The 25806-nt window shown below is 31.7% G+C and overlaps 1 protein-coding gene across 1 annotated transcript in view; it reads right to left on the bottom strand.

Annotated features, from left to right (window-relative positions):
* The window catches only part of LOC147070830 (uncharacterized), a 359669-nt gene extending 342602 nt beyond the window's left edge, over positions 1 to 17067 (bottom strand). The window contains exons 1-2 of the mRNA XM_085949252.1: positions 17047 to 17067; positions 16252 to 16398 (exon numbers count right to left, since the gene is read on the bottom strand). Of these exons, the coding sequence (XP_085805378.1) occupies positions 16252 to 16398; positions 17047 to 17067 (168 nt within the window). The remainder of the gene's footprint in view (positions 1 to 16251; positions 16399 to 17046) is intronic.
* Positions 17068 to 25806: the final 8739 nt, after the last annotated feature.

Raw genomic sequence — 25806 nt, 5'->3', positions numbered from 1 at the left:
TTCTGATGGTAGTCGCTATAAGAAAACTACTGTCATATTTAAAAAAAATATATTTTTTTTTAATAATTTTACAGATCCTACAGATCCACAGCACACATTAGGTAATCCATCTTCAGGATCAAGTAGTAATCATACATCAGGTATCGTCGTGGGTGAAACGAACATTACAATGGCAGTTAGTTTGCAAACAGGATTTCATCGTACAACTCAAGATGAAAACCAGTTAAATAATTCTATAGACTCAACACGGTAACGCGTTTCTGTTATTTTTATTGCTCTAAAATAACTTAAAACACAAATCTAGCGATTTGTGTAGGTTAAATCTTTTTGTCTTTTAACAGTAAATCAATGGCAAAGGATGGAGGCAGGCTGTTAAGATAATAGTAGTCAGTAGTAGTATATTTGTTGGGAATTGTGTATTGTTTTGAGGATCGTAAATAAGCAACGTAGTTTTATTATACGATTAACTTTATTTATATTAATCTGCATTTATATTATTATACAGAAGGATCACATTTTATATGTGCGTGTTACAAATAACCGATAAGAACTATTACTACTAACTACACACTCAGGTGCGGCATAAGAGGGGGAAGAAGAATCTGTCTCCTTCTTACGAGGGTGGGTCAATAATTCCTTAGAAAAAAGCATTAAAACAGTTTTTATTTTTGTATTTTTTTTTATTTCTCAACATAATCTCCTTGGAGCTCAATACACTTGGTTAGACGTTTCTCAATTTTTTTTAAACCGTCAGAAAAATAAGTTTTCGGAAGGTCCTCAAAATAAGCATTTGTCCGATCGATGACTTCTTCATTTGAAAAAAAAACGTTGTCCACTTAGCCATTTTTTTAAGTTTGGGAAAAGGAAAAAGTCACTGGGGGGCTAAATCTGGCGAATACGGTGGGTGGTCGACCAATTCGAACTTCAATTCTTCAATTTTAGCCATTGATCGTAAACATGTGTGAACACGGGCATTGTCCTGATGAAAGAGGATTTTTTTCCTGTTTAAATGAGGCCGTTTTTCTTCAATTTCGTTTTTTAGCTGGTCCAATAAAAATGCATAATAATCCCCTGTTATTGTTTTTCCTTTTTCCAAATAGTCAACGAAAATAATTCCACGTGCATCCCAAAATACAGTAGCCATAACCTTACTAGCTGATTTTACGGTTTTCGCCTTCTTTGGACATGGTTCGCCTTTCGCAATCCACTGCTTTGACTGTTCTTTCGTCTCGGGAGTATAGTGGTGTATCCATGTTTCATCTACAGTCACAAAGCGACGAAAAAATTCATCCGGATTGCGTTGCATGAGCGACAACAGGGCTTTAGAGGCCACCACCCTATTGCGTTTATTGTCGACTATGAGCAAACGCGGCACCCATCTTGCAGAAACTTTTTTCATGCCCAATTTGTCATGTAAAATAGAAATGACGCTACCTTTTGAGATCCCTGTAACCTCAATTATCTCACTCAACTTTAATCTTCGGTCACTTAACACCATATCGTGGATTTTATTGATCATTTCTGGTGTAGTCACCTCTACAGGACGTCCTGAGCGTGGTTCATCCTTTGTTGATGTACGACGACGTTTAAATTCATTTAACCAGTTATAAATAGTTGCAAGTGAAGGAGCAGATATGCCGTGAACTAAATCCAACTCATTTTTTATTTCCTTTGCTGTTAACCCTTTTATATTAAAATGTTTAATAACAGCTCTAAACTCAATTTTCTCCATTTCTGTAAACAAGCAAATTTTTTTTTAAATGTACGAAAATAAAAAACAACAACCCGACCAATCTGATTGAAACTACGCAACATACTGAATCGGTAGTGCCGCTGCATGAAAACAAACCGCTTACAGTACTAGTCGCGCCACCTGTCGGCTTTTCTAAGGACTTATTGACCCACCCTCGTACAAACAATAGTCGGTATCTAGCTTCAGCGGAGCGAGCGCTAGATGTCGACACGTACTTCTTTATTCTATTATATTATTCTATTAGACGGCAATATCTCAATAAGTAGTCAGCACTAAACTTTGTCAGTCAAACGTATTTGTTTTCATTGAACTTAGACTACAATGAATAATGCCTTTCCAAGGAAGAAGTCAGTAACTCGCAAAATTTGTGAAATTGAGTTATGAATGCCATCCGTTAGGTAATTTTGAAAGCTACATATTCGGGTCTAGGACGATTTGGCACCGCGAACTGGCCTCCGCCGATTGGCCTCCGATAATTGGCCGCCGGTACAATCGGACGCCGGCCCAATTGGACGCCGACCCAACTGGCCTCCGGGAGATTGGACGCCGCACAGTTGAATTAAATGCGCAAAGGAATAGACGTACGTTACGATTTGTCGGAGTAAATAAGCAAGTCAATTTAATATGCTTCTATCTTCTCAGTAGTCGTACTTTATACATTTCGCGCTTGACACATTTTTAATATAGATTGAGAAAAATTATTATGCCTTATGATGTTTATTAAAAGAAAATAATTCTTCCCTCGCTAAAACTTAAAGATGTGCATAATCAATTAATTTATTGTCTATACATGGGTACTTATTTATATTTACAACAAATATTTAAAATAATGTTAGATGTTAGAATAAAAATTACATTATATTTCAGTGTTTTATCGACTAAATATTATAATAAAGCTTAAATATGTATATTATTATGCATAAATGCGTATTTTAAGATAGTATGAAATTACAAACAAAATATTAAGTAAGTTATCTGCTAAGTATAAATGTTTTAGTAGTTTGATTGATAAACTACTTAGATACTGGGTGCCGGACGAAATCCCGAAGGCCGAAATCCCGAAAGCCTAAATCCCGAAAGCCGAAATCCCGAATATCGAAATCCCGAACGCTGAAATCCCGAATGGCCGGAATCCCGAAGGCCGAAATCCCGAAAAATAAAAAAAATACAAACATCAATAATTGCGCAATTTTTGCAAGAGACACAAAAACCCATTTTTTGTGGAAATATAAAAAAATGTAAAATACAAACATCAATAATTGCGCAATCGTGGATTGCGCAATTTTTGTAAGATGCACAAAATCCATTCGTTTTACAAAATGGTCTCTCCTGAAAAAAATTGCGCAATCAGAAAAACCCATTTTCCGAAAAAATGGGATTTGTCTCTCTTACAAAAATTGCGCTCACGATTGCGCAATTATGGATGTTTGTATTTTACATTTTTTATATTTCCACAAAAAATGGGTTTTTGTCTCTCTTGCAAAAATTGCGCAATTATTGATGTTTGTATTTTTTCATTTTTCGGGATTTCGGCCATTCGGGATTTCAGCATTCGGGATTTCAGCATTCGGGATTTCGGCCTTCGGGATTTCGTATGGCACCCAGTACCTAAGTAGTTTATCAATCAAACTACTGAAACATTTATACTTAGCAGATAACTTACTTAATACTTTGTTTGTAATTTCATACTATCTTAAAATACGCATTTATGCATAATAATATACATATTTAAGCTTTATTATAATATTAAGTCGATAAAACGCTGAAATATAATGTAATTTTCATTCTAACATCTAACATTATTTTAAATATTTGTTGTAAATATAAATAAGTACCCATGTATAGACAATAAATTAATTGATTATGCACATCTTTAAGTTTTAGCGAGGGAAGAATTATTTTCTTTTAATAAACATCATCAGGCATAATAATTTTTCTCAATCTATATTAAAAATGTGTCAAGCGCGAAATGTATAAGGTACACCTACTGAGAAGATAGAAGCATATTAAACTGACTTGCTTATTTACTCCAACAAATCGTAACGTACGTCTATTCCTTTGCGCATTTAATTCAACTGTGCGGCGTCCAATCTCCCGGAGGCCAGTTGGGTCGGCGTCGAATTGGGTCGGCGCCCAATTGGGCCGGCGTCCGATTGTACCGGCGGCCAATTACCGGAGGCCAATCGGCGGAGGCCAGTTCGCGGTGCCAAATCGTCCCATTCCCACATATTCTGTTCACTTTAAAATCAGAATTATCACTCAAATACCGTTAAAATCCTTTGTGAAAAAATGGACATCTGCTAAAATAATACAAATTTCTTAGCAAAAAGCCAGTAATTGCACCTATTTATTACAGTTACTGCTTGTTTATTATTACTTTATTTGTATTGTAACATCCTACTAATAAAAATTATCACCGTTTTTTATTAATTCACAGTACTAAGTTGGAAAAAAACCACATTATGTCATTTATCTCGAAAGTGTGTGAGAGTCAGTTACTGCCTTCTACCTTAGAAGGGCAGTATAAATAGTGTTGTTAGATTTTAAAATTCAATTAAATTCTGCCTAATCTAAGCCATAGTAGATAATAGTCAAAAAGTGTTCGTTTATCAGCTATAAAATATTTAATATTATGCCATTAAACCATACATAATTTTAGATATTTTATTCATATAATATTTTTTATCAATTATGGTTTGGATGATATGAATTATGGAAAACTAACCAAAACCATCTTTAACATGTATTATTAATTCAACGAAAACAAATAAGTATGGCTGAAAAAGTGTGCGTCATTTTTGCCGGATCGCCCATAGCATACTTAAACTATTACGGTTTAATTAGGCAGGGTTTAATTTAATTTTAAAATCTAACCAGCACCATCTTCAAATTGTATTATTAGTTAAATGGAAACAAATAAGTATGACTGACAAAGTTTAGTGTACACTATTAAATTTATGTCGAATCTCCACAGCCTACCTCCATCCTTTGCCACTGCAATCGATATATAATTAAGGAGATATTGGTTAAACTTCTTTTTAGAGAGTGACTGAATAAAATAGAAACTCTTTCAAACAGATCAGTGCCGAATCACTTGTTAGGAAGTTAGCTACCTAATGCATTGTATTATTATGCATTTATTTCAATTTTGGTTAACAAACAAAACTATTAATTTTAATGTAAATACGTTGGATACTTAGTAAAATTATGCTAAAATAAATTCATACCAACTTTTTGTTTCTTTACAGCCCATAACCTTTTTCACGGAACCGTCTTATCTGATATCGTTTGGTGGAAATACAGCAGCAGCGCTATTCTAACATATTGCTTTACAACAAAATCAATAATAAAAAAGATGATACATATGCTATAATATTGTATTCAGACAGTTAATTAACTCGGGGTGTGAACTTTATAGCGTGATGTTTTTTAGCACGGCCACTCAGGAGCGTGTTAATATTTTTAAAGCGAGATAGAAAACGACAATTTCATATTGAGAATTGATATGGTGTGATTTTGAAATTTACCATGAGCTGTAGATGGGTAGTTCCGCAACATATTCAATTTTAAATAAGTCATATTTGATTATAATCAGATGTAATTGGAATTAAGTAAGACGCAGTGCCGTGTGTTATCAATTTTTGTAGATAACGACTTGTGTATGGAATGTCCCCGAGTGATATCCGGTGTTATTTTGGATCAAGAAAAATAACGAAAACGTGCTACTTTGTTAACTAGTTAGAATATCCCTATTGGAGTTCTAATAAAGTTTCGTACAAGTTTATTTTTAGAGTGCGATGCCGTATGTCAGCGCTCTAAGATGTTACTTCTTAAAGCATTTTTGCTGGACGGTCACAGCTATGATTAATTTCTTCTACAGTCCTATTTTAACATCTAAAAGAGCTAATTAAGATAAATATATCACATTTATCACTTGACGTATTCTAGCGGTTAATTATGTAAAAAAGTTAACCGTCTGTACTGTCAAAAAGTGATATTTTTAATACCTCTTCTTTTGGCCATGCTCACTTTGAGAACGAGACAGAGTACGTCAATTTACATAGTATTGAGAACTGAGATGCAAGACCGACTGTTTTGCTGCAATCGCAATGACATGACTAATACAATTGTAGGTTATGTTGATATGTCTGACGCGTCAATACAAAATCTTCACCGACTAGATGGCGCTGGTTCTGCTTTATCCTCTTGTGTTCGGTCTTATCTGCTTGGGTTCTGCAGCACAAACCTATCCGAAGTTGACCGACATGTCTACCAACCTAAATTTTCGCCGTATTACAAATTAGAGATAGCCGCCGATAACCGTTTAGTCGCACTCTTTTAATATGATAAATTATTATGGAATTCCTTGCGTGTTAATTTGGAACAATGAAAATAACGGAAATGTGCTAAAGTGATAACCGTTAAGAATATACCTGCTGGATCAAAACAGTTTCCACGTGGAACCAATAGTAAGGGCCGCATGCATGGTCAACGCGCTCCCTAGAGACGTGGATGTTTTCTATGATGCGTTGTGTATGAATTTATTTCAAACATTTTTTTTCTAAGATTTGCTTTGTATTTTTTTTATGATTTGTTTTAAATCTTCTTTTTACATCTAAGTGTCACGTTGTGAACGATTTTAATTATTAGTAACTAGATATATATTTACATAATGTTTTAAATAATAAAGAATAAATGAAAAAAAAATGTGTTTTTTAAGTCTTTTAATACAAGTAGCTACTGATTTTCATATTTATTCCTAATGTGGACTACTTGTGAGAAAGTATTAATTATTGTACACAAAAAGTAGGGAACACAATTTGTTCTGTGTAGAAAAGTACGCCTGCATTCTACCGTTCAGTTACAACTAGGGCCGCAATATTGAATGAAAGTATGGGAATAAAAGTATTGACACCAAACCAACTAAACCAAAGTTTCTAAACTTTTAATATTATATAAAATGCAATATTTTCTTGACAACAATAATTATCATATACGTCCTAATACCAAAGTTATACAATGGACTATCATCTGATTTGATAGCAAAAAAACAATATTTAATAAATGTATGGATGAGGAAAAGCCATCAGCTAAGTGTCGCCGATTGACAAATATTTTTTTCTTGAATTATATGTAACGCATGAGAGAAAACATATAAAAACGTGTAAGAGAGAGCGAAAGAGGGAGAAGACGAATTAAACATTCACCTATAAGCGCATATTCTAAATTTGAAAAAAAAACCAGGAAACATTTATTTTAATCGGCCGTGAATGAACACAAATAACATTCTCAAAATAGTTTGACAGATGCTTATAGTGCTGTAATAGCATATCGAGTGATTAAATGGTCGAGAAATATAATTAGCGTGTAATCCAAGAGAATTAAGGATAATTATGATATGGAGTGTTGCAATCTACTGTAACCTTTGACAATATACACAATAAATATTAAAAAATAGATTCATTATGACGTATTGATGAGGAAGAGACATCAGCTAAATGTCGCCGATTGACAAATGAACTCGGTCAGCGATGACGTGCTCGGCAAAGTCAGGAAACTCTACAAAGACTCCGCCAGGCTGATGCAGCAGCTTACAGATAAATAATTGAGTCTGAAATACCAGAACAAGTTCACTAATACAGAACATACCTACAGGTAAATATGTTATGAGATATATGGCGACAAGGAGAAGATACTACTACCTGGTAATAATAATAATATGTAGAACCTATACATATTATAAATAATTATTGACAAATAATAAAATATCTTAGACAGCTATAAGAATATTTATATATAAATCGAATATTTATGTCACACCAAATTAATACAAAATATATTTACTACCTGCCCGGTACTTAGGGGTAGTATATAAATGATCTCACAATATGAATATATATAACACCCCCCCCCCATCGGCCCATTCCCATGATCATAAAGTCTTTTACCCGCTTTCTAAAAGTGTGATGTGTTTCTTCAACTCCCTGTCATTGCAAATTATCACATATACTGCCTCCCCACCATAGTGTGTGAATTCATATATGGATGACCCCTGTAGATGAATTTAATATTATTTTATTACTTTTTTTAAGTTTTTTTCCGATCAAAAGACCATGTGGGTATATATGAATTTATATTGATAATTGAGTATTTCCTTATCAAATTTCTCTATGTATTTGTCAATAATTATATTATTGGAAAATACATACATAATATTATTTGAACATACATATAAAAACTGTCACCAATTTTAAAATTAATAAATATAATTTTAAATGTATTATTATATTGATTCCTCATTCAGTGATTTTTTTTACCAAACCTCTAAATTTAGTTGCTTTACGACAATCATGTCTGATGTTATAAGCGATTGAAAACAAGTCAAACAAATAAATGAATAAATCAGTGAATGTATAAGTAAATAAATAAATATCCACGAAAATATGTAGAATAAAAGTTTATAAAACATAACCATGCAGGAAAGTTCTACACGTGCTAGTGTCACCCTGCCACTTACTGTATTATCATCAGGTAACTCGACAGGTGTTCCGCGAGGCGAAAACTGCTAGTTTGTCATTTTTACGCAATATTTATAACGAAATTATGTTTGAAGCCAGATGTTTGATGCCTTTGATGTCAATTCACAGTGATTTTGATTTTGTTTCGCTATGTAACTTGTATGAAACAGTATTACAACTATCAAAAAGACTATTTATGGAGGGAGGGAGGCATCAAATTGTAAAAGAAGTGGACATACACACGAAACTTTTCGATACATACCATAGTAATACGAAAACAATAATTAAAACACCTTGTTCTAATTATTCTAATATACTTAATGGCGTTTCAAAATTTCCCAAAAATGTTACTCGTAGTTTTTGAACCTCTTTTTAATTTAAGGTTCATGTTTCACGCTTGTTCTCTTGCCTCCTTCAAATTAAGTTGCTCGAAAATACGTGACTTATTGTATCTAGACGACTGCTTAATCTATTGTATTAAATTTTTCTTTTCTAATAATAATATGGTAAAATAAATAAAAAAAAACGAAACAAACATCGAAATATTCCTAGGCGTTGCCATGGTAACAATTTTATAATAAATATACTTGGCATACATTGAAATATTTTTCAAGTTTTCAATAGACATACTTGACATACATCGAAATATTTCTAAGCGTTGCCATAGTAACAATTTATAATAAACAAACGTTACATACATCGTAATTTTAAAAGGCGTTGCCATGGTAACAATTTTATAATAAACAAACTCCACATACATTAAAATATTTCTTGGCGTTTCCATGGTAATAATTTCAGAATAAACAAACTTTACATACGCCGAAATATTATTAGGCGTTGCCGTGGTAATAATTTTTCAATGAACATACTTGAAATACATCGAAATATTTCTAGGCGTTGTCATGGTAACGATTTTAGAATAAACAAACTTTACATACATCGTGGTATTAATAGGCATTATCATTATAACAATTTAAGAATTAAAACTATACATACATCGAAATTTTCTAAGCGTTGCTATGGTAACAATTTTATCATAAACAGACTTTACATACATCCATTTTTACATATTTTTAGTCGCCTTTGTCCCGAAAACGCGGGAATTTTGAAATAAATAAAATTAAACTTTTCTCTGTTTAAGTCGAAAAATTATTTATACCGTAATATTATATCTGAATATCACAATGGTCACTGCATAATATAAGTACTATAAAATGTATTTTTTATTATTACAATATCATATTACTTTCAACGTCAATTCTCTATTAATAAAACATGATGCGTCTGGAGAGAAAGACGGGGCATTATTTTTGCTACATTAACTCAATAAAACATCAAGGGTAATGTAGTGTCTTCACGGGTTTCTATATTATTTTCCCATGGAATCCCAAGGGGTGTGGATATAAGGCACTGTCACTAAATAAAACATACATAAATATATATAACATAATCGGAATAAACTTTCAGAAAGACAAAAATCGTATTCCCTTTCATTGTTCCAACTATTTGCTTCACATACGAAATACCAAGGGAATATTATGTGTGTATTATTCAGTGGCGAAAGCTCCATAGTAGGGGAATATTTAAAGCCTACCTACTAAGAAAAATAGATCTTCAAGCAAATAATTTAAATTAAAAAAAATAAATACACTGAAAAATCCAAGATAATTGATAGTCATCTATCGTCAAAATTCATAAGTACATAGCTTTATTTTATAAATTAGTAAGGCTTATAACCATAACTACTGCCGCATGGATTCAACTATGTTATGAAATATTCGATGGGAATTTAAGATGTGGTTTGTATGCGTTTTTAGTCACGTGACACTACTGACGCCAGTCTCTGTCTGGCTTTTTATTTCGAAATAATAGGCTGTTTAGTTAGCGCTTACATCCGCACATTTATTCAAAATAATTAATAAGAAGATCATTTAAAAAATAATTTCTATGGGATTCAATCACATTTAAATATTGATTGTTGTTAAAAATGTAAAATAATTTATCTCGCGATTTTTATTTATCAGTTATTTATACCTAAGTCTGTCTTTTAAATATATTTAAAATGTCTAGCTTTACGGGTTAAATTATAAATTGTTATGGATCATATTATACACAACAACGGATATTTTCAAAGATGATAGATAATATATTTTGAGCATATGTTACGTTTATAAATGTTTAGGAAAATAAATAATTCAATCGAATTGCTTCTTTATAAACTAATTATATCAAACTAATTGAGATTTTGAAATTTCATCGATTTAGTGTACCTATTCATCAGTAGGGTTATCTTCTTATTTCCCGTAAATATATCTGATAAGCTTGGTTACTCCACAGCCTACCTCTTTCCAAAAGTCACCCTTCGCCACTGGTATTATTATACCAGTGGGTCTATTCTATACTTATTGAACACTAAATTAATAAATAGTATCAAACTTAGGGTAGATTTGTATCAAAATATTAGCACTTATTGTAATAATTACACGAAGCTGGTTTTTATTGTTGCAATAAGTGCGATATTTTAACAGCACATATCTTGCTGCTGTTAAAATATCGCACTTATTGCAACAATAAAAACCAGCTTCGTGTAATTGTTACAATAAGTGCTAATATTTTGATACAAACCTACCCTAAGTTTGATAATATTTATCACTTTATCACTTTAGCGGTCGATAAGCATAGAATATACCCACAGATATACTAGAAAGCCCGCGATGGACGAGTGTTAACTTATAAGTCGTGGGTCTCTGGTTCGAGTTCCGAGTCTGAGAGATTCATATATTGTTTTTTCGATGTGTGTTTGTGACTTTTGCCAGTGTCTAATATTCATTTTTTGTTCAAAACAATATGATGAGTATTTGGTATAAATAATATTATTAGGTCGTCTTTACAATGCAATAAACTAAAACTGAATTTTTAAAATAGGTGTAAATATTTTACAACATTGATTTTATAATACGCCCTGTTGTATAATAACTAAATTCTTCGCAACATATTTTATAACAGAAGATTTTCATATAAAAGGAGTATAATAGTGATATTTTATGATATTTTATCACTGTAAGCGGCCTCGCACATACACATAAACGCGATATGACAAGATACTGCTCATCAATTTTGTATACTATGCACTTATGTAATTTAGTTGAAACTTACTAAACATTTATTAAAAGATTCATAAAATATTTTAGGTCCGATTCAAATAAAATGCAATGTGTTATAAAAATATGTATACCATTGTTTAAATAATAACTGCAATTATTATAGCAACGGTTTTTAGAATTTTTATTAATATATAACTATTACAATTACAGTGACATCTTGCCTCAAAGGTTCTTTCTAAGATTCTAATATTACGTGAGGTGTAGGTATGCTTCGTAATTCGGGTAATAGATGACTTTATGAAATCGCAAATTTTGATGTGATCCCTCTTAAAATAAATTCTTTGTCGATAGCAAGGTCTCTTTGAAAAGTGCCATATCCATAGACTATATATACATCTAGACGCCACCCGTTGCATTGCTAAATGAAGCCGCGTGCCGTGCGTTTGGTTTGTGGGCGAGCGAACGCATTCGTCTAAAAATGTTCGATACCATAGGCCATTTCGCTAGTGCTCGCCCAAAATGCTCGCACTAGACTCAGAATTGAAATATAATTTTCTATTTTTTTTTACGTTATATAGTATTTTTAAGCGGTCAAAATGCAACCATTAGGTAAAGATATCCATAATTTAAGTTATTTTAAAGAAACACTAGGTCACTGATATTAAAATATATAATAATATACAAATAAATTATCACGAACATGTATCAACTTACCTATGAAACGTAATACCACCTTCTTGCTTATCATTACGGCTACCATATTTTAATACAACACATAAAACCATCGTTTCTACTTAATTAACTAAAAATATTTACCACTGACTTTATGTTTAACACAAGAAATAGCAATTTTAGCAACACGGTTATCGACGCTTAGTTATGCGATAAGCGAAGATTTGCCGGCTACACCGTAGCAAAACATCTCCCAGGTCTGTAAACCTTGTATCCTACTCTAGCGCGTGTCGCAGAGATTACAAGGGTACCGAATACTTTCTCACTCGCACTTATGCATCGTTTTTGTTCAGGCCTTGGCCATATCCCATTATAAGTACACTTACATATTTAAAGCTGTCGACATCGTTAATTTGGCAGAGTAGAAGATTTAGAGTATCAAAAACAGATGAAAACTTTTTCTGATAACTTTACTGATGACAATTTAACAACAACCATTTTTCTCATTGAACGGGATAAAGATAGTATCTCGAATTAATGAATACCTACATGAAATCTTTGCTCTACTTCTGATTTTTCTGTCCGTTGTGAGTATTTGACAAATGCGAGAATATTGACTATTGACGCTTTATTTCAAATGTATTAATCGCTTTAGTGTGCGAGATATTATGACAAGCAATTTTGTTTCCTTATCTTGTATTCAGGTTAAATTGAGGTCGCGTGAATTCTGAATGTGCGAAGCCCCTAAGTTTTACCTTTTGCATATTAAAATACACGCTGCTTGTTTGAAAATGTTATAACTTAAGATAACAGAGTATGAATCCCTAAGGTGTTATAACGTTATAGTTGTAAACTGTTATCTAATATTTCATAATACCTAAATCTCATTTTAAAATCTAATATAGCGTCATGTAAAAAAATCATTCATCATTTCTGCCCCATGTTAGATTTTATAAGTATGTTGATAGCTTGGAGGTATTCAAACTAAATCTAATGTTGATATATTATATAAAATACCTACCTATGTATTGTATATGTACTATCGAAAGGTAACACTCATGAAAGTGCGGCCAATTGAAAAAGTAATGCATTATATAATATAAACATAGGCACATAAGTTCAAGACACAGAACAGAATATAAATATAATTTCGATAGGTTATATACCAATAAAGTAAATTTTGACGCAGGGGTTTGAATGTGTGAGTGTCCTACGAAAATGAACTACGCATTATAGACGTGTAATAGTGTGTGTAATACATCAATATTAAATGAGCGTTAATGCATAAACCGAGAGCAGCTGTCAGTATTCGTCGTATGACGTATTCTTGACACGTGTTTAAATTTATCCCGTATTCTTCCATACTCGAGATCGGTTGCCTGCTTCTCATTACCCGTTAGGTATTTCAGTTCCCATTATTTCTGAGTTCCCTGGTTCAAGATCTCCGATTTATGACAATATAGCGAAACATTTTAATCTTCAACTCGCACACATTGCGATTTCTTCAAGTGCGCACGAATAGCATAGGGTGAATTTTATTGTTGTTACCGATAGTACATATTTACGATTGCTTTTACATGAAGCCTATTGCATCATTTTCTCTCGCTCGGCGTCGCTTCAACTACGTCAATTTTCTATAAAAGCTATCGAACTTTAAGCTTATATGATATGTTTATAATGATTAATGACATACAAAATGTATAAAAATATACTGTCAAGTATTATCAGTCTCGAAGTCTTCATAGAATGGTTCAGTATCCTATCATAATATAAAATATTTCGGTAAATTATTAACCGACTCATTAATCTATAATAATGATGTACGTATAAAATGTGTAAGAGAGAGTGAGACGGGGAAAAGACGTATTAAACGTCATATTATACGTCGTATAAACACTTATTGTAAATTTAAAAAACGGAGGAATTCTTTATTTTAATCGGATCGTGAAAGAAGCTCTCATAATTGTTTGACAAATGCTTATGATATAATATCGAGTGTTTAGAGTTTCGAGAAATTACTGTGTTATTAAAAATATTTAATGGTAATTATGATTAAATATGGTGCTGTCACCTACTGTAACCGTAGATAACAAACACAATCAATAAAAAAAAATATAAAAATTACGGATGAGGAAGAATCATCAGCCAAGTGTCGCTGCTTGACAATCGAACAAGTTCGGTGATAGCGTATTCGGTAAAGTCTGGAGATTGTACAAAGACTCCGCTAGGCTGATGCAGCAACTCATAGATTAACAATTCTATCTAAAATACCAGAACAAAAGCAGTAAGACAGAACATACACGTAAACGTTTGAGAAAGAGGGAGATAGGGAGAAGACATGAGAATGTTGACAGGTGGTACTCCTATCTGGTAATATTTGGTGGTTATCTCATAGTAGGTATTTTCCCAAAATTAAAACTCCCCTCTATTAGTGTATGCCGTAAGTTTTTCAATTTCATAAATGTTGTTGTCTCTACTACAGGGGTCAAAATGGACCAGAACGCACCGGAGTTCAGCTCCCAAAGATTATCGTTCCGTCTCGTGAAAAACATAATTTGACCGTCTGATCTACACCCACGGTGGCCGCGCGGCTTAAGCATTGGACATTAACGCCGTGGGTCTCAGGTTCGAATCCTGGGTCTGATGAGTACACATATTGTTTTTCAATTTGTGTATGAGTCAGAGTATGAACCTAATAGGTTGAGCAAGTGGCTGACATACATTTCTAGTAAAAAAAATAAATCTGTCAAACCTTCACTCTGTGTAGGCCCATATGATCCTATTAGGATAGGACATGGTTGAAAGAAAAAGAAGAAGATCTATATAGGCTTATTACACACACTTATTTTTTTATAAATTATACGTAAAATTAGATAAATAACGTTAATATTTTCGGAAAATTATCGAGCGTTCCTGTTCGTAAAAAACTTAATTTCAAGCGCTGCTATACTATATCTAGGTATGATAGGGTAATTTGTCTCATTTTAATAATAGTACCAAATATACCAGAGAAAGGGGTTTAATGGTGTTAATTAATCACGTAATATTTAATCATCCGTATTTTATAATCCAATTAATTTCAACCCTTTCTTCTATCTATTTCTTCCTCTATACCTTCTATATATTCTATGGTCTAATTAAATCTATTAATAATAGAACTACCTTCTAAACTATTATGTATGTAGAAACATCTCTATTATATTTTTTCCTGGTTCATTTACGATATTTTCTTTTAAAATACAATTAATATACATTTTTCAGTTTTGGGACTTACATAATAATGTTATCTTGTGAAATAAAAAAATACTTTGCATATTTATCTGCTGGGAAAGCGGCAACATGGTGAAAATTGCCGAAATCGTTTCTCTGCCCGAAATCATCCAACACCTCTACCAATTTGTATTAACTCGACAATATATTTTGTATAACTATTTGTAATTTTTAAATGTACTTTTTATCTTTGTAATAGTTTTTGTTTGTGTCGTGTTGTATTAGCTAATTATTACTGCCTTTTTCTCATGAAGAAACTAAAACCCGACGAACTGGTTGCTGATGGAACTCATAAACAATGACTGATGCTTCGCACACGGCGCTACTGAAATCCACTCGCAATAATAATCTCATAACCTCAAACTGTCAAACCCATTGTCTTTCTTACTTCATTATAAGTTTTTCCGTTATATTTATGCGGGAATATTCTGGCAGCCTGTATTTATACAGGCAGGCGTATTTCTCAACTTCTGCCACAAATTTTAAATTAAAAATAGCTTCGCACATCTTTAACTTTTGACTTCTTGACATCTTATTGCTTGTTCAGTTCAGTTTATTGCTACTAATTTTGGTACGAAAATATGATTTTTCATCGAATCTACTGATGTTGGCACCATTGGGAGACTAGAATGTCGCGTCTCTTCAGTTTAGTAGCGAACGTTTTGAAACTGAGAGATTCAGGCCTTGCCACGAGCGAGCCGCCATTGATACACGTTAGCTAGATACTGGCTGTAATTTTAGTTTCAGTCTCGTCTTTTTTGAGTACTCTCGTAAGCGGAAGGCCTTGAGGTATACTAGGTACTCATCTTGTTCTGCCGCTTTCTCACATGGCAATTTTTGTCGTTCAACTATGTAGTATTGAATGATAGTTGAAAGTCAATTGATCACGTTACTCATTCTGAATAAATAAATAAATACATAGATACACTTACACAGAGAAGTTGATGATGACTCGCTGGACCTGTGCCAGGCGACACCAGGCCGCCGCAGCAATACATCCAATGAGCAGTGCGCTCAACGCCAAACACCTCCAGTTGCCCTCACGCCGAAGAACTCCTCCCAGAGACTGCTGCCTTGGACGCTGAAAAGAAGAAGACAATATAATTTTATATGTGAAACTAGAATGTATTCAATACGAATGTATTTAGTCCTTGGTGTATATTTTTTTTGATTGTTTAAGATGGTTTAATATATACAAATACCACTCAGTCTCCAAGTAAGGATTCACATAATATATATATATACACTGTAATCATATCTATCAAATCGTCTACTAATATAATTCGTGGGTCGGGATGTGAAGTCAGATAAGTCACAAATTGTCATTTTGAGATATAGCAAAAACAAAGTTCAAAAAATTCCCTACATTCCCCTAATTATAGTTATGTTTTTTTATGGGTAACAAATAAAAGTACATGTAATTGGCTTTCAATTATATGTCCTAGAAGTATTCTAACTATTTTGTTTCATTAAAACTTAATTGGTTTTAAAAAAAGGGAATTGATTTAACTGGAATTGCACAAAAAATGATTGACTTACCTTACTACGCACAAAGTAATATTGATATTTTTTCATGTTAATCCAACTAATATTAGCAATAAAACACACATTTTATACATAATTCTCATTGGTTTATTGAACAAAATATTACTATATACATTTAAAAGTAGTATTTTTATAACTTTTATTTTACTTTAATGTTATTTAAGTAGTGAAAAGGCACACAAACCTGAATATTATAAAGGTTCATCGTTATCATTAAACTTCAGTATGGATTTCTTCAATGGTATCAGGTTAAATATTGCTGACTATCTCAGATGTCTCAAGTGACTTATAAAATTCTCTATAATACGGTGAAATGTATGGAAGTAAGTCTATCAAATCTTTCGTCTTTTTATTATCAAAATAATCCCATGCTAGTTAGTAGAAGTTAGCAGTTAATATCACATGCACTGTCAAATGTCGTTTGTAAAAGGCCAGGGAACTTTGCTGTAAGTATGTCAAATGTTACAATTTGTACTCTTTATCACAATTTTTAGCTGAATATTCAGTCAGCTTCGTCATGATGCTCTTTCAATTCCTCACGATTTTTATTTCTTTCTTCATCGTTGGTGGAATAATTCTTAATTACGTTAAGTTTATCGCATTTTTGGCAAGTATCATTATTTGGCCGTTTGAATGTTAAGTTTATGCCATGGAATATTTCTGTGTATAAATGAATATTGATGGAATTAGAGCTAATACTCTTCAAATATTGAGAATACATCACAGTTATTGTCAAATGTGGCGGTAAGTATTTTCTGAGAGTCCCTTCTAGTGTAATGACTCTCATAATGATGTAATTGAGAGTATATGTGTCTTTGTTATTTATATATTATCTTCTTCGCTATCTTTGTTTTTAGAGATATTTTTCCTCTTGCATCATCTTGAATAAGTATACCGGAAGTAGTCGCACATTTTTTCCTCAAAACATATTCAAAAAAATTGTGACTTTCATTTAATGTTTTTAGAGTACAACCTTTACAAATTGGGTTCCGTAACAGTTCAACAGTCAAGTAATATTGAACTGTTACTTGGCGAAAATGTTGTTTTCCTGGTTCGCTTTGTCTGATACGACTTTTTTTCGTATTCATAACTTCCATTGTAGGTACTTGTTGTGTAACTTTTGCCAGTATTTCGTGCAACATTTTTATCATTTCTGAAGGCTTTGTATCATCCCTTAAGTTACATTTTTGGTGATTATTACTTCTCAATCGAGAACGAGGGTAACAGGTTAAAATATCGTTATGATGTGTAATCGTGGAAGCACTATTTGAGCATGAAGGGCGTGGTTCTTCAATGTTGGTAAATTAGACTGTAATAATTCTTGAATATTAAAATCAGGATCTTTTATTCTATCAATGAATTGTCAACATACAAGTTATTGGAGTATGTGGTTGAACCTAGAAGCAAGATTATTTGTTTGGATATTGTGTACGTGTTTTTAGATTTAAATAAATCAAATTCGATAAATTTGGTATATTTTTTTATTATTTACAAATAATACACATACTTATTTATATAAGTCATAATTTATTATAATATGACTATTTTACTTAGGTTCTGTTATTTTTTTTTCAAAATTTCTCAAAATATCTTAAAAAATACGTTAGATTCACCAAAATCAACACTGAGTAGGTATGACGTTTGAATGTAAGCCAACTATGAGTAGTAAGGTAAGTCACTCAAAATGTTGACTTATCTGACTACTCATGTGACTTAACTGTGTACACACCCCGTAAAATAAAAAATATGTTTTTACTGAAACTGCATCTCGCCAATGGTGAGACGTACGGCTTACCTGACTACACAAAACGAAAGATTTTTTTTTTTTTAGTATAGTGGCATTCATATCTCATTTTTGCTGTTTTGTGACTTACCTGACTACACATCCCGACCCACGAATTATGAAAACAAAGGCTTGGAATAATTTAAAGTTTTTTTTGTATGTAGGTTGACACGATTTGTCCCTGAGATCTTAGCACTATTTGCTTTATTATATGAAATGACTCATGCTTTAAAGACTACATATTCCGTTACGTAAATTATCATATGATATGTATATGACTATGATATTTTACGCATAGTGGGAGTCTGGATAACCTATCAGCCTTATTAGATAAGAAGGCCAAATTATAAAGCGATAGATTTTTTAAAACTATTATAAAAAAAAAATATAAGTACTTAATATGTCATGTTCAGTAAATTGTATCAGTAAAATACTGAAGATGAAACAAAATTAAAACTTAGTCCCGTAAATATTGTTTTCCTAGGATTTTTTTCAGTTAGGTACCTTCCACGGCTAACCTTCCTTCAGCAAAAGTACCCTTCGCCACTGTTAGGTAAATAGTGCAACCCCCAAAAAGGAGAGTAATGTTTTTAGCAAAAAAAGTCAATTTATCGTTAAAATGTGGTTTGGAAAGTTATTTAAAAGATGATAAAACAATTTTTGAAATATGCATGTTTTATTTATTTTGTAAAGTAAAAAATATATGTTTTTTTCTAAAATTAAAATTTAAATATATATACTTACGTCATAATATTATAATATACTTATATATTATATCTAATTGAGATTTGATGCGGTCAGGATACTAATGCTCGTATCGATGTAATTATCACTAAAAGGATTTAAAGCTATACATGTTCATATAGAATTCGATATTTTTTAAATAAAAAAAAGTGTCTAAAAATTATGATTTTTTTAAAAATCATATTGTGATCTTCTAAAGAACTTATCAAACATCATTGTAATGGTAAACATATTCATAAAATACGATATTTTAGGTAACAGGAATCTTTTTTTTTTATTTGTATTTTTTAACTAAAAAGTAAATCATTTTAATATTTTCAAATCCGTATTAAACTTATACATATTAATTACTATCTTAAAAGTATTTTTGAAAGTAAGTACCTATGTAGTTACTTCAAAAACATTTATATGTCATCCGAAAAAATATCGCGGCCAAAGTTGCGTAACAATGATAACACATTTTTGGTTATGACTAAAATAATACCTATTGAATCAATATTGATGAAACTTACACAACATAAAGGTTACATTGTTTGTAAGAATAAATTAACAATAAATAATTATTTATCGAGATATCTAACAAGGTTCTAATGTCACGCTACAAAACTTTACGCAAATAACACTCTGGGTAAAGTAATGGGATAGTAGGGGTGAAATGGTGAGGTTGAGTGTGGTTCTTGTAGTCCATGACATGGACTCAGTCCAAATGATGTTTAATTATATGATTTTCTCAAAGCATGGATGCTTAATTGAGCGTAGTTATGCACAAAGCAGCCGAGCCACACAAACTTCAAACAGAGATAGAAGCACTTTTATGTAAATTGTGTTTTTTTAATCGGCAAAGCCTCTGTATACTGTTTATACTTTTTGAATGATACATATTATTATATATATAATTGATTTTGTTTAACTTTTGAAGAGATAAAAGCATATAATCTATGAAATTTTGGTGCTTTAGCAGTCCAGGGTGTTTTGTGTAAAACGATTTTTTTAGAATGTTTATTCTGCAGAATGCAGCCATCTCTTATTTTTGTAAGAAAAGTCTTTATTTTTGATTATTTTCTTTATAAATAGCCTTCTAAGTTACTAAATTATTACGGGAATTGCAAAATTCTGAAATTAATTCGAAAAACTTGTAAATTATACATCAATATTTAGCTTCCTGGCACTATTTTTTATATTATGAAAAATTTGTATATTATATTATATAATTTAAAATGAAAAACATATAATGTAATTGAGAAAATAATGTTAATTAATTGAATGTAGAAAAACACACCTTACAGTCACGATTTTAAAAATTAGGTAAGTACATAATATTATCATTTGGCTGCTTTTTGCAGAACAAATATGGCATATTTTTAGAACGCATTTATATGACATTTTTGTATGACAGCAGCTTGGTTGCTTTATGCAAATCGAAAATGTCATATTCTGCGATTTGCAAAATCTTTAAAACGCATTTATATGAAATTTTTATATGACAGCAGCTTGGCTGATTTGTGCAGAACGTAAAACAAACGTGTGAGATTATGGAAATCACAATAACTCATTTTTTTCAAAATTGTGGCTTGGCTGCTTTGTGCATAACTACGCTAAATTGTGACACTTCTATTAGTGCTTCCCTACACTACTGTCATTGGGCCTCATGACCTGTTGGAGTATTAAAAAGATTATGTATATTTATGTATAAAAATAAATAACACGGCAAGGTGTGCGGCTGGATCCAACCGTCAGGTATCTATTTCATTGATAAAGCAATTGTATGTGGTTTTAGAATGTAAAACCGAATAAAATTGTCATTAAAAACAAAGTAAAAAGTTTCACTGCTACCACGTGTGTTCACCACAGCTAGCAATGAAGAAAATTGAAAATATGAGGTGACGCCAGACAGGAGTAATTGAAATGTGTCAAATAAGCAGGTCAAATAAATGTATCCCGAAATTTAATTAAATAAAGAAAGTAAGAATTACATATAAATATTTCAAGTGAATCTAGTTATTATCGAGGTTTTTTAGGACTCTTTAAATCAAATAAATACACGTCTGATACTCTGTCAATATGTCTCCACTAATAAAAACAGAAGCGAATTATCGCAAAGAGGACACTCTTGCGACATTCCCAAAGGGGCTGTTTTATCCAGTGCCGGCTTTCTGAAGGGGTGGAAAAAATATTTCCACGAAAAAGGCAGTGTATATTTTTTTCAATGATTAGTTTTATTTATCTAAGGATGCTCAAAGGGGCAGGATAAGAGCTTAATGCAAAAACCAATCACAAATATAACACCCAGATTTGTGTGCTGTATTTTTTATATTTTTTTTGTGTAATAACAGGTTATCCACGTCGCATACAAAAGTTATTTTCACAAGTTTATTTGAAATTGTCAAATAATCCTGATTGTTTGTAGCGTTCCGATAAAACTAGTTCACTTTTGTCAACATTTTAACATATTATACGTAGTGTTAAAGGGTGAAAAATCTAATAAAGAAGAGCTTGGGTGGAGAATGGTTTATATTTTACAGATAACAATAATTACAGACATCGTACAGTTTACAATAATTATTCTATAAGATATCATTGACAGTTTTAGATAATTAAAGGCAAGGGACGAGGTCCGTGTGCTCTTATTTGCTATTCCCAGCACACAGGGTTAACGGTACCCTGACTTCTCGGAATATGGGCCCAGGTAAGATATTTATAACATTATTTAAAAAAATATATAATATTAGTATTTGTTTGCGTTGCCAGTAAGACTGTCAGAAGCCAGATTTTACCTAATTCCTGATAAATTTAGTGGATGTCGGTAGGTACAAGTATATAATTACATCGATGTTAAATACTACACAGCATTGTTGGCTATTGCCAAAAATAAAAATTTATCAAGAGGCGATGGTTTTCTTGTATTATAACTGATATCCAACATTAATGTTTGATAGACAGATGTGAAGCAATGTGAAGCCATTTAGATGCACAAAGAGAGTAGGTAGGTACATGCTTTGAAAGCGACAGTTCAGTAGTTACCAGTGTACAGTACTTTTTAAAATATAAATTCCAGTACTTAATTAAATTGCAACACTACGCATAGGGGAGGGAGGTGATGAAATATAACCAACAAATAGTAGTATAATGTCGTTGAACTGTTAAAACCGTCGACATGCCAAAAATGATTTTTTACAAGAGAAACAAAAATTAGAAAATAGTCTTTCATTTTTGCCTGTGAATAATTTGGTTTAACTAAATGAAATTTACTAAAAAGCCTGTCATTATCAAGTGCATATAATAGTTCCGATCAAATGTAAATTGTAGGTAGTGCGGTGTTATTAAAATGACACATGTTGATGAATGTTTAAAACATCTACATTAAATTTAAATATTTTAGTTCTGTAATAGAATATTTATATCCTTGAATCCTATTAATCATCAGATCCTCCACCATACTAGAAGTTTCACTAATTGGAGTACCTACGGTATTATAAATTACATTATAATGTTTTATCCTAAGAGTATCATTTAAAAGCCTACATAGAAGTCGTTAGCCGGTTGCTCAACCTATTAAGTCCATACTTTGGGTCGAAATAATAATATACACTGTGTTTTCCAGACACAGGATTTGAATCCGGGATCTACGTATTATATTTTTATACTCATATTTATTTTTTTACAAATAAATAATATAATTATATCAAAATTTCTTGATTTAACACTGTTCAATTGTAGCACGAATCCTTCAGAGATCCGGCGGAGGTTCAAGAGATGTAAGAACCCCATCCCCTATTTAAATGTACCATCCACCCCTATCTACATCAGGAAATAACGAGTAAGCAGGGTAAGTCACTTTGCTGCTAACAAATTGAGCTCTCAAAGGTTTGCAATAATTTGGATATATATTGGATTCTTTCTTGCCATCACACACCTTGTATTGAAATTTTGACAATTGAATTCTTTTCCATACCTATTATGCGAAAGTATACTTTTGCGAAACCTTTATAAGGTTTTGACAAAGGCATGATACACTTGATTTTTAAATTGAATACTTTTCATGGGGCACCATCTATTTAAAAAGTTTGCTCGAATTCAGATAGATATCGATAACCTAGTTTGGATAAAAAAAATATGGTAAAGATAGTTTACGAATAATCGGTCTTCTTACGAGCATACTTTAGTGAAACGGCAAATAATTTTCAACTATAGGTGCGACAAAATTTCGGACTCGCTGGCAATTGGAGAGCGAAAGTCGAGCTGTGAACACGTCAATTTGTTTCGTGATGGCGACGGGGGTATTAATTCTTAAATCGTGTAAAGATGACTAAAAAACGTTACCCATTTACTTCTACCCATAAAAATAAAACATGTCAATGAATATATTATTATTGTTACTACATTAAATGGACGCATGTTGAATTTTTATGACAAATTATATTTCGTTCGGTACGCGTCATTTACACAATCCGCGCATCGCCTAGTCACCATATTTTTAGACCGTGCCCCAGCTGAAGTATAGCCTTAATCGTTCACTGGAACAAACAAGTATTTTTTCTATCAGATTCTACGTTATATAATTTTTCTTTGTATCATAAATGTTACCAGGAAGAAGAAAAATTACCATGGTTCCTCTACCGTACATTCTGTGCTTATTATTACAGTCAATGTTTTTTTTTTGTATATGTAATTTCCCATAAAAAATAATTATTTACGACGAGGTAATTATACTTGTTAAATACGTCCAATTTTAAAATGAGATTCCAAATTGTGGTCACCTTCCGTTCAAAAAAAGTTTATCTGCAGTAAAGCTATTAGGCTACAAAATAATTGTATTTGTTATTATTAAGTGAATGTATTTTTAATTATTGATGATGGTTGTTAAATTATGTGGATTAAATAAAATATATTATAAGTAGATCGGTTTTAGTTGTTTTGAATAATATTTTTTTTTACTGAGATTTCAGATTAGACAGTTAACGAGGTTGAATTAAAAGAAATGTATTCGATTGTTAGTTTGCATGAACGAAAATTCCCACAGTGTATGCGAATAATTTACCTCATAGAATCTCGTCAAATCATGTCAAATTAAAGAAAGCCCCGCAAAGACGCGTGCTGACTCATTGCTTTCTTATTGGAGAATTGAAAATAATAATAAATTGAGGAAATGATCCCTCTGAACTTAATGTCTTTTGAATCGGGATTATTTTTTTATTTCCGCATCGAAAATCTTTGTGGGAGAAAGGCAGTGGAATATTATTTTGATTATCTTCAATTATATAGTGTAACATTATGATTATGTTCTACCAGATGGTAAGTCTTGGAGTGAGATTTCAATGTGATGGTATTAAAAAGAATTAACGGGGGTCAATATATTGTATTTATATAAAAAGGGTATGTGAAGAACGAAAGCTTGTTGTCAACGGAATATAGTGATTAGTTGTAAAAAGTGGCATTTTTTTACACGCATCATGTGACTAATGGTGTCTACGGTTTATGGTGCGTAATAACCACAGGGTTTCCACCCAAAGGTCATTTCCCTTCTTTCATTTTCCGGGAAGAGAGATTGAATATATTAACTTCTTTTTAAAGATTCATAAAAAAATAAAATCTCCCTTTTTTCACGATGACTTTAAATGCAAATAATTAATAATTTACATTTATATTAAGATCATAATTAATTATTACGGGGGGACATGCTCAGCGTACGTCAAAATGGAGCTTTTATGCTATTTTCAATGCATGATCCTGGACATTCCTTAAACGTTGTAGATAATCTATTTACATAATTTTGAAGCCTTTAATCCTTTATATTTATTTTAAATATTTGGTGACTGCATAAAGTATTTTTATTACATAAAATAGTATTCTTTTAAACCTCTCGCTCTAATGTTTTAGAATATAGTCATATTTCAGTACGTCCATATGAGGTGGTGTTAAGATTTTTTATATTTATTAATTTTCAAAAGCATTTATAAAACCATTAGTAAAATTTATGTCGACATTATTATAGTGAAATATTTACAATAAAAAAATATATTGATAATCTCTGTGATCCCAAATTTGACAAGAATTAGGCATTTTATTATTCAAAAAATGGGCAAGATTTACACATATGTTTAAAATAAATATAAAGGATAATAATGCTTCAAAATTATGTAAATAGATTATCTACAACGTTTAAGGAATGTCCAGGATCATGCTTTGAAAATAGCATAAGAGCTCCATTTTGACGTACGCTGAGCATGTGGGCCCGTATCTATGTGCGTTAATTGTTAGGTTGTATTAATAGTTTTATTTTTGTTTTTACAAGAAATGTATATAAGCCACTTGTTCAACCTATTAGGTCCATACTCATATTGGATAATATTGCCAGATTCAGGATCCATAAGATTATAATTTTATACGCTTGATTTTATTTCAAAACACACAATTAAA

The sequence above is a fragment of the Rhyacophila brunnea genome, unplaced genomic scaffold, assembly GCF_057557595.1.
Source record: "Rhyacophila brunnea isolate RB1 unplaced genomic scaffold, BYU_Rbru_1.0 scaffold_21, whole genome shotgun sequence".
Classification (NCBI taxonomy): domain Eukaryota; kingdom Metazoa; phylum Arthropoda; class Insecta; order Trichoptera; family Rhyacophilidae; genus Rhyacophila; species Rhyacophila brunnea.
Note: the sequence above shows the minus strand (reverse complement) of the source record. Positions and strands in the feature narration are given on the sequence as shown.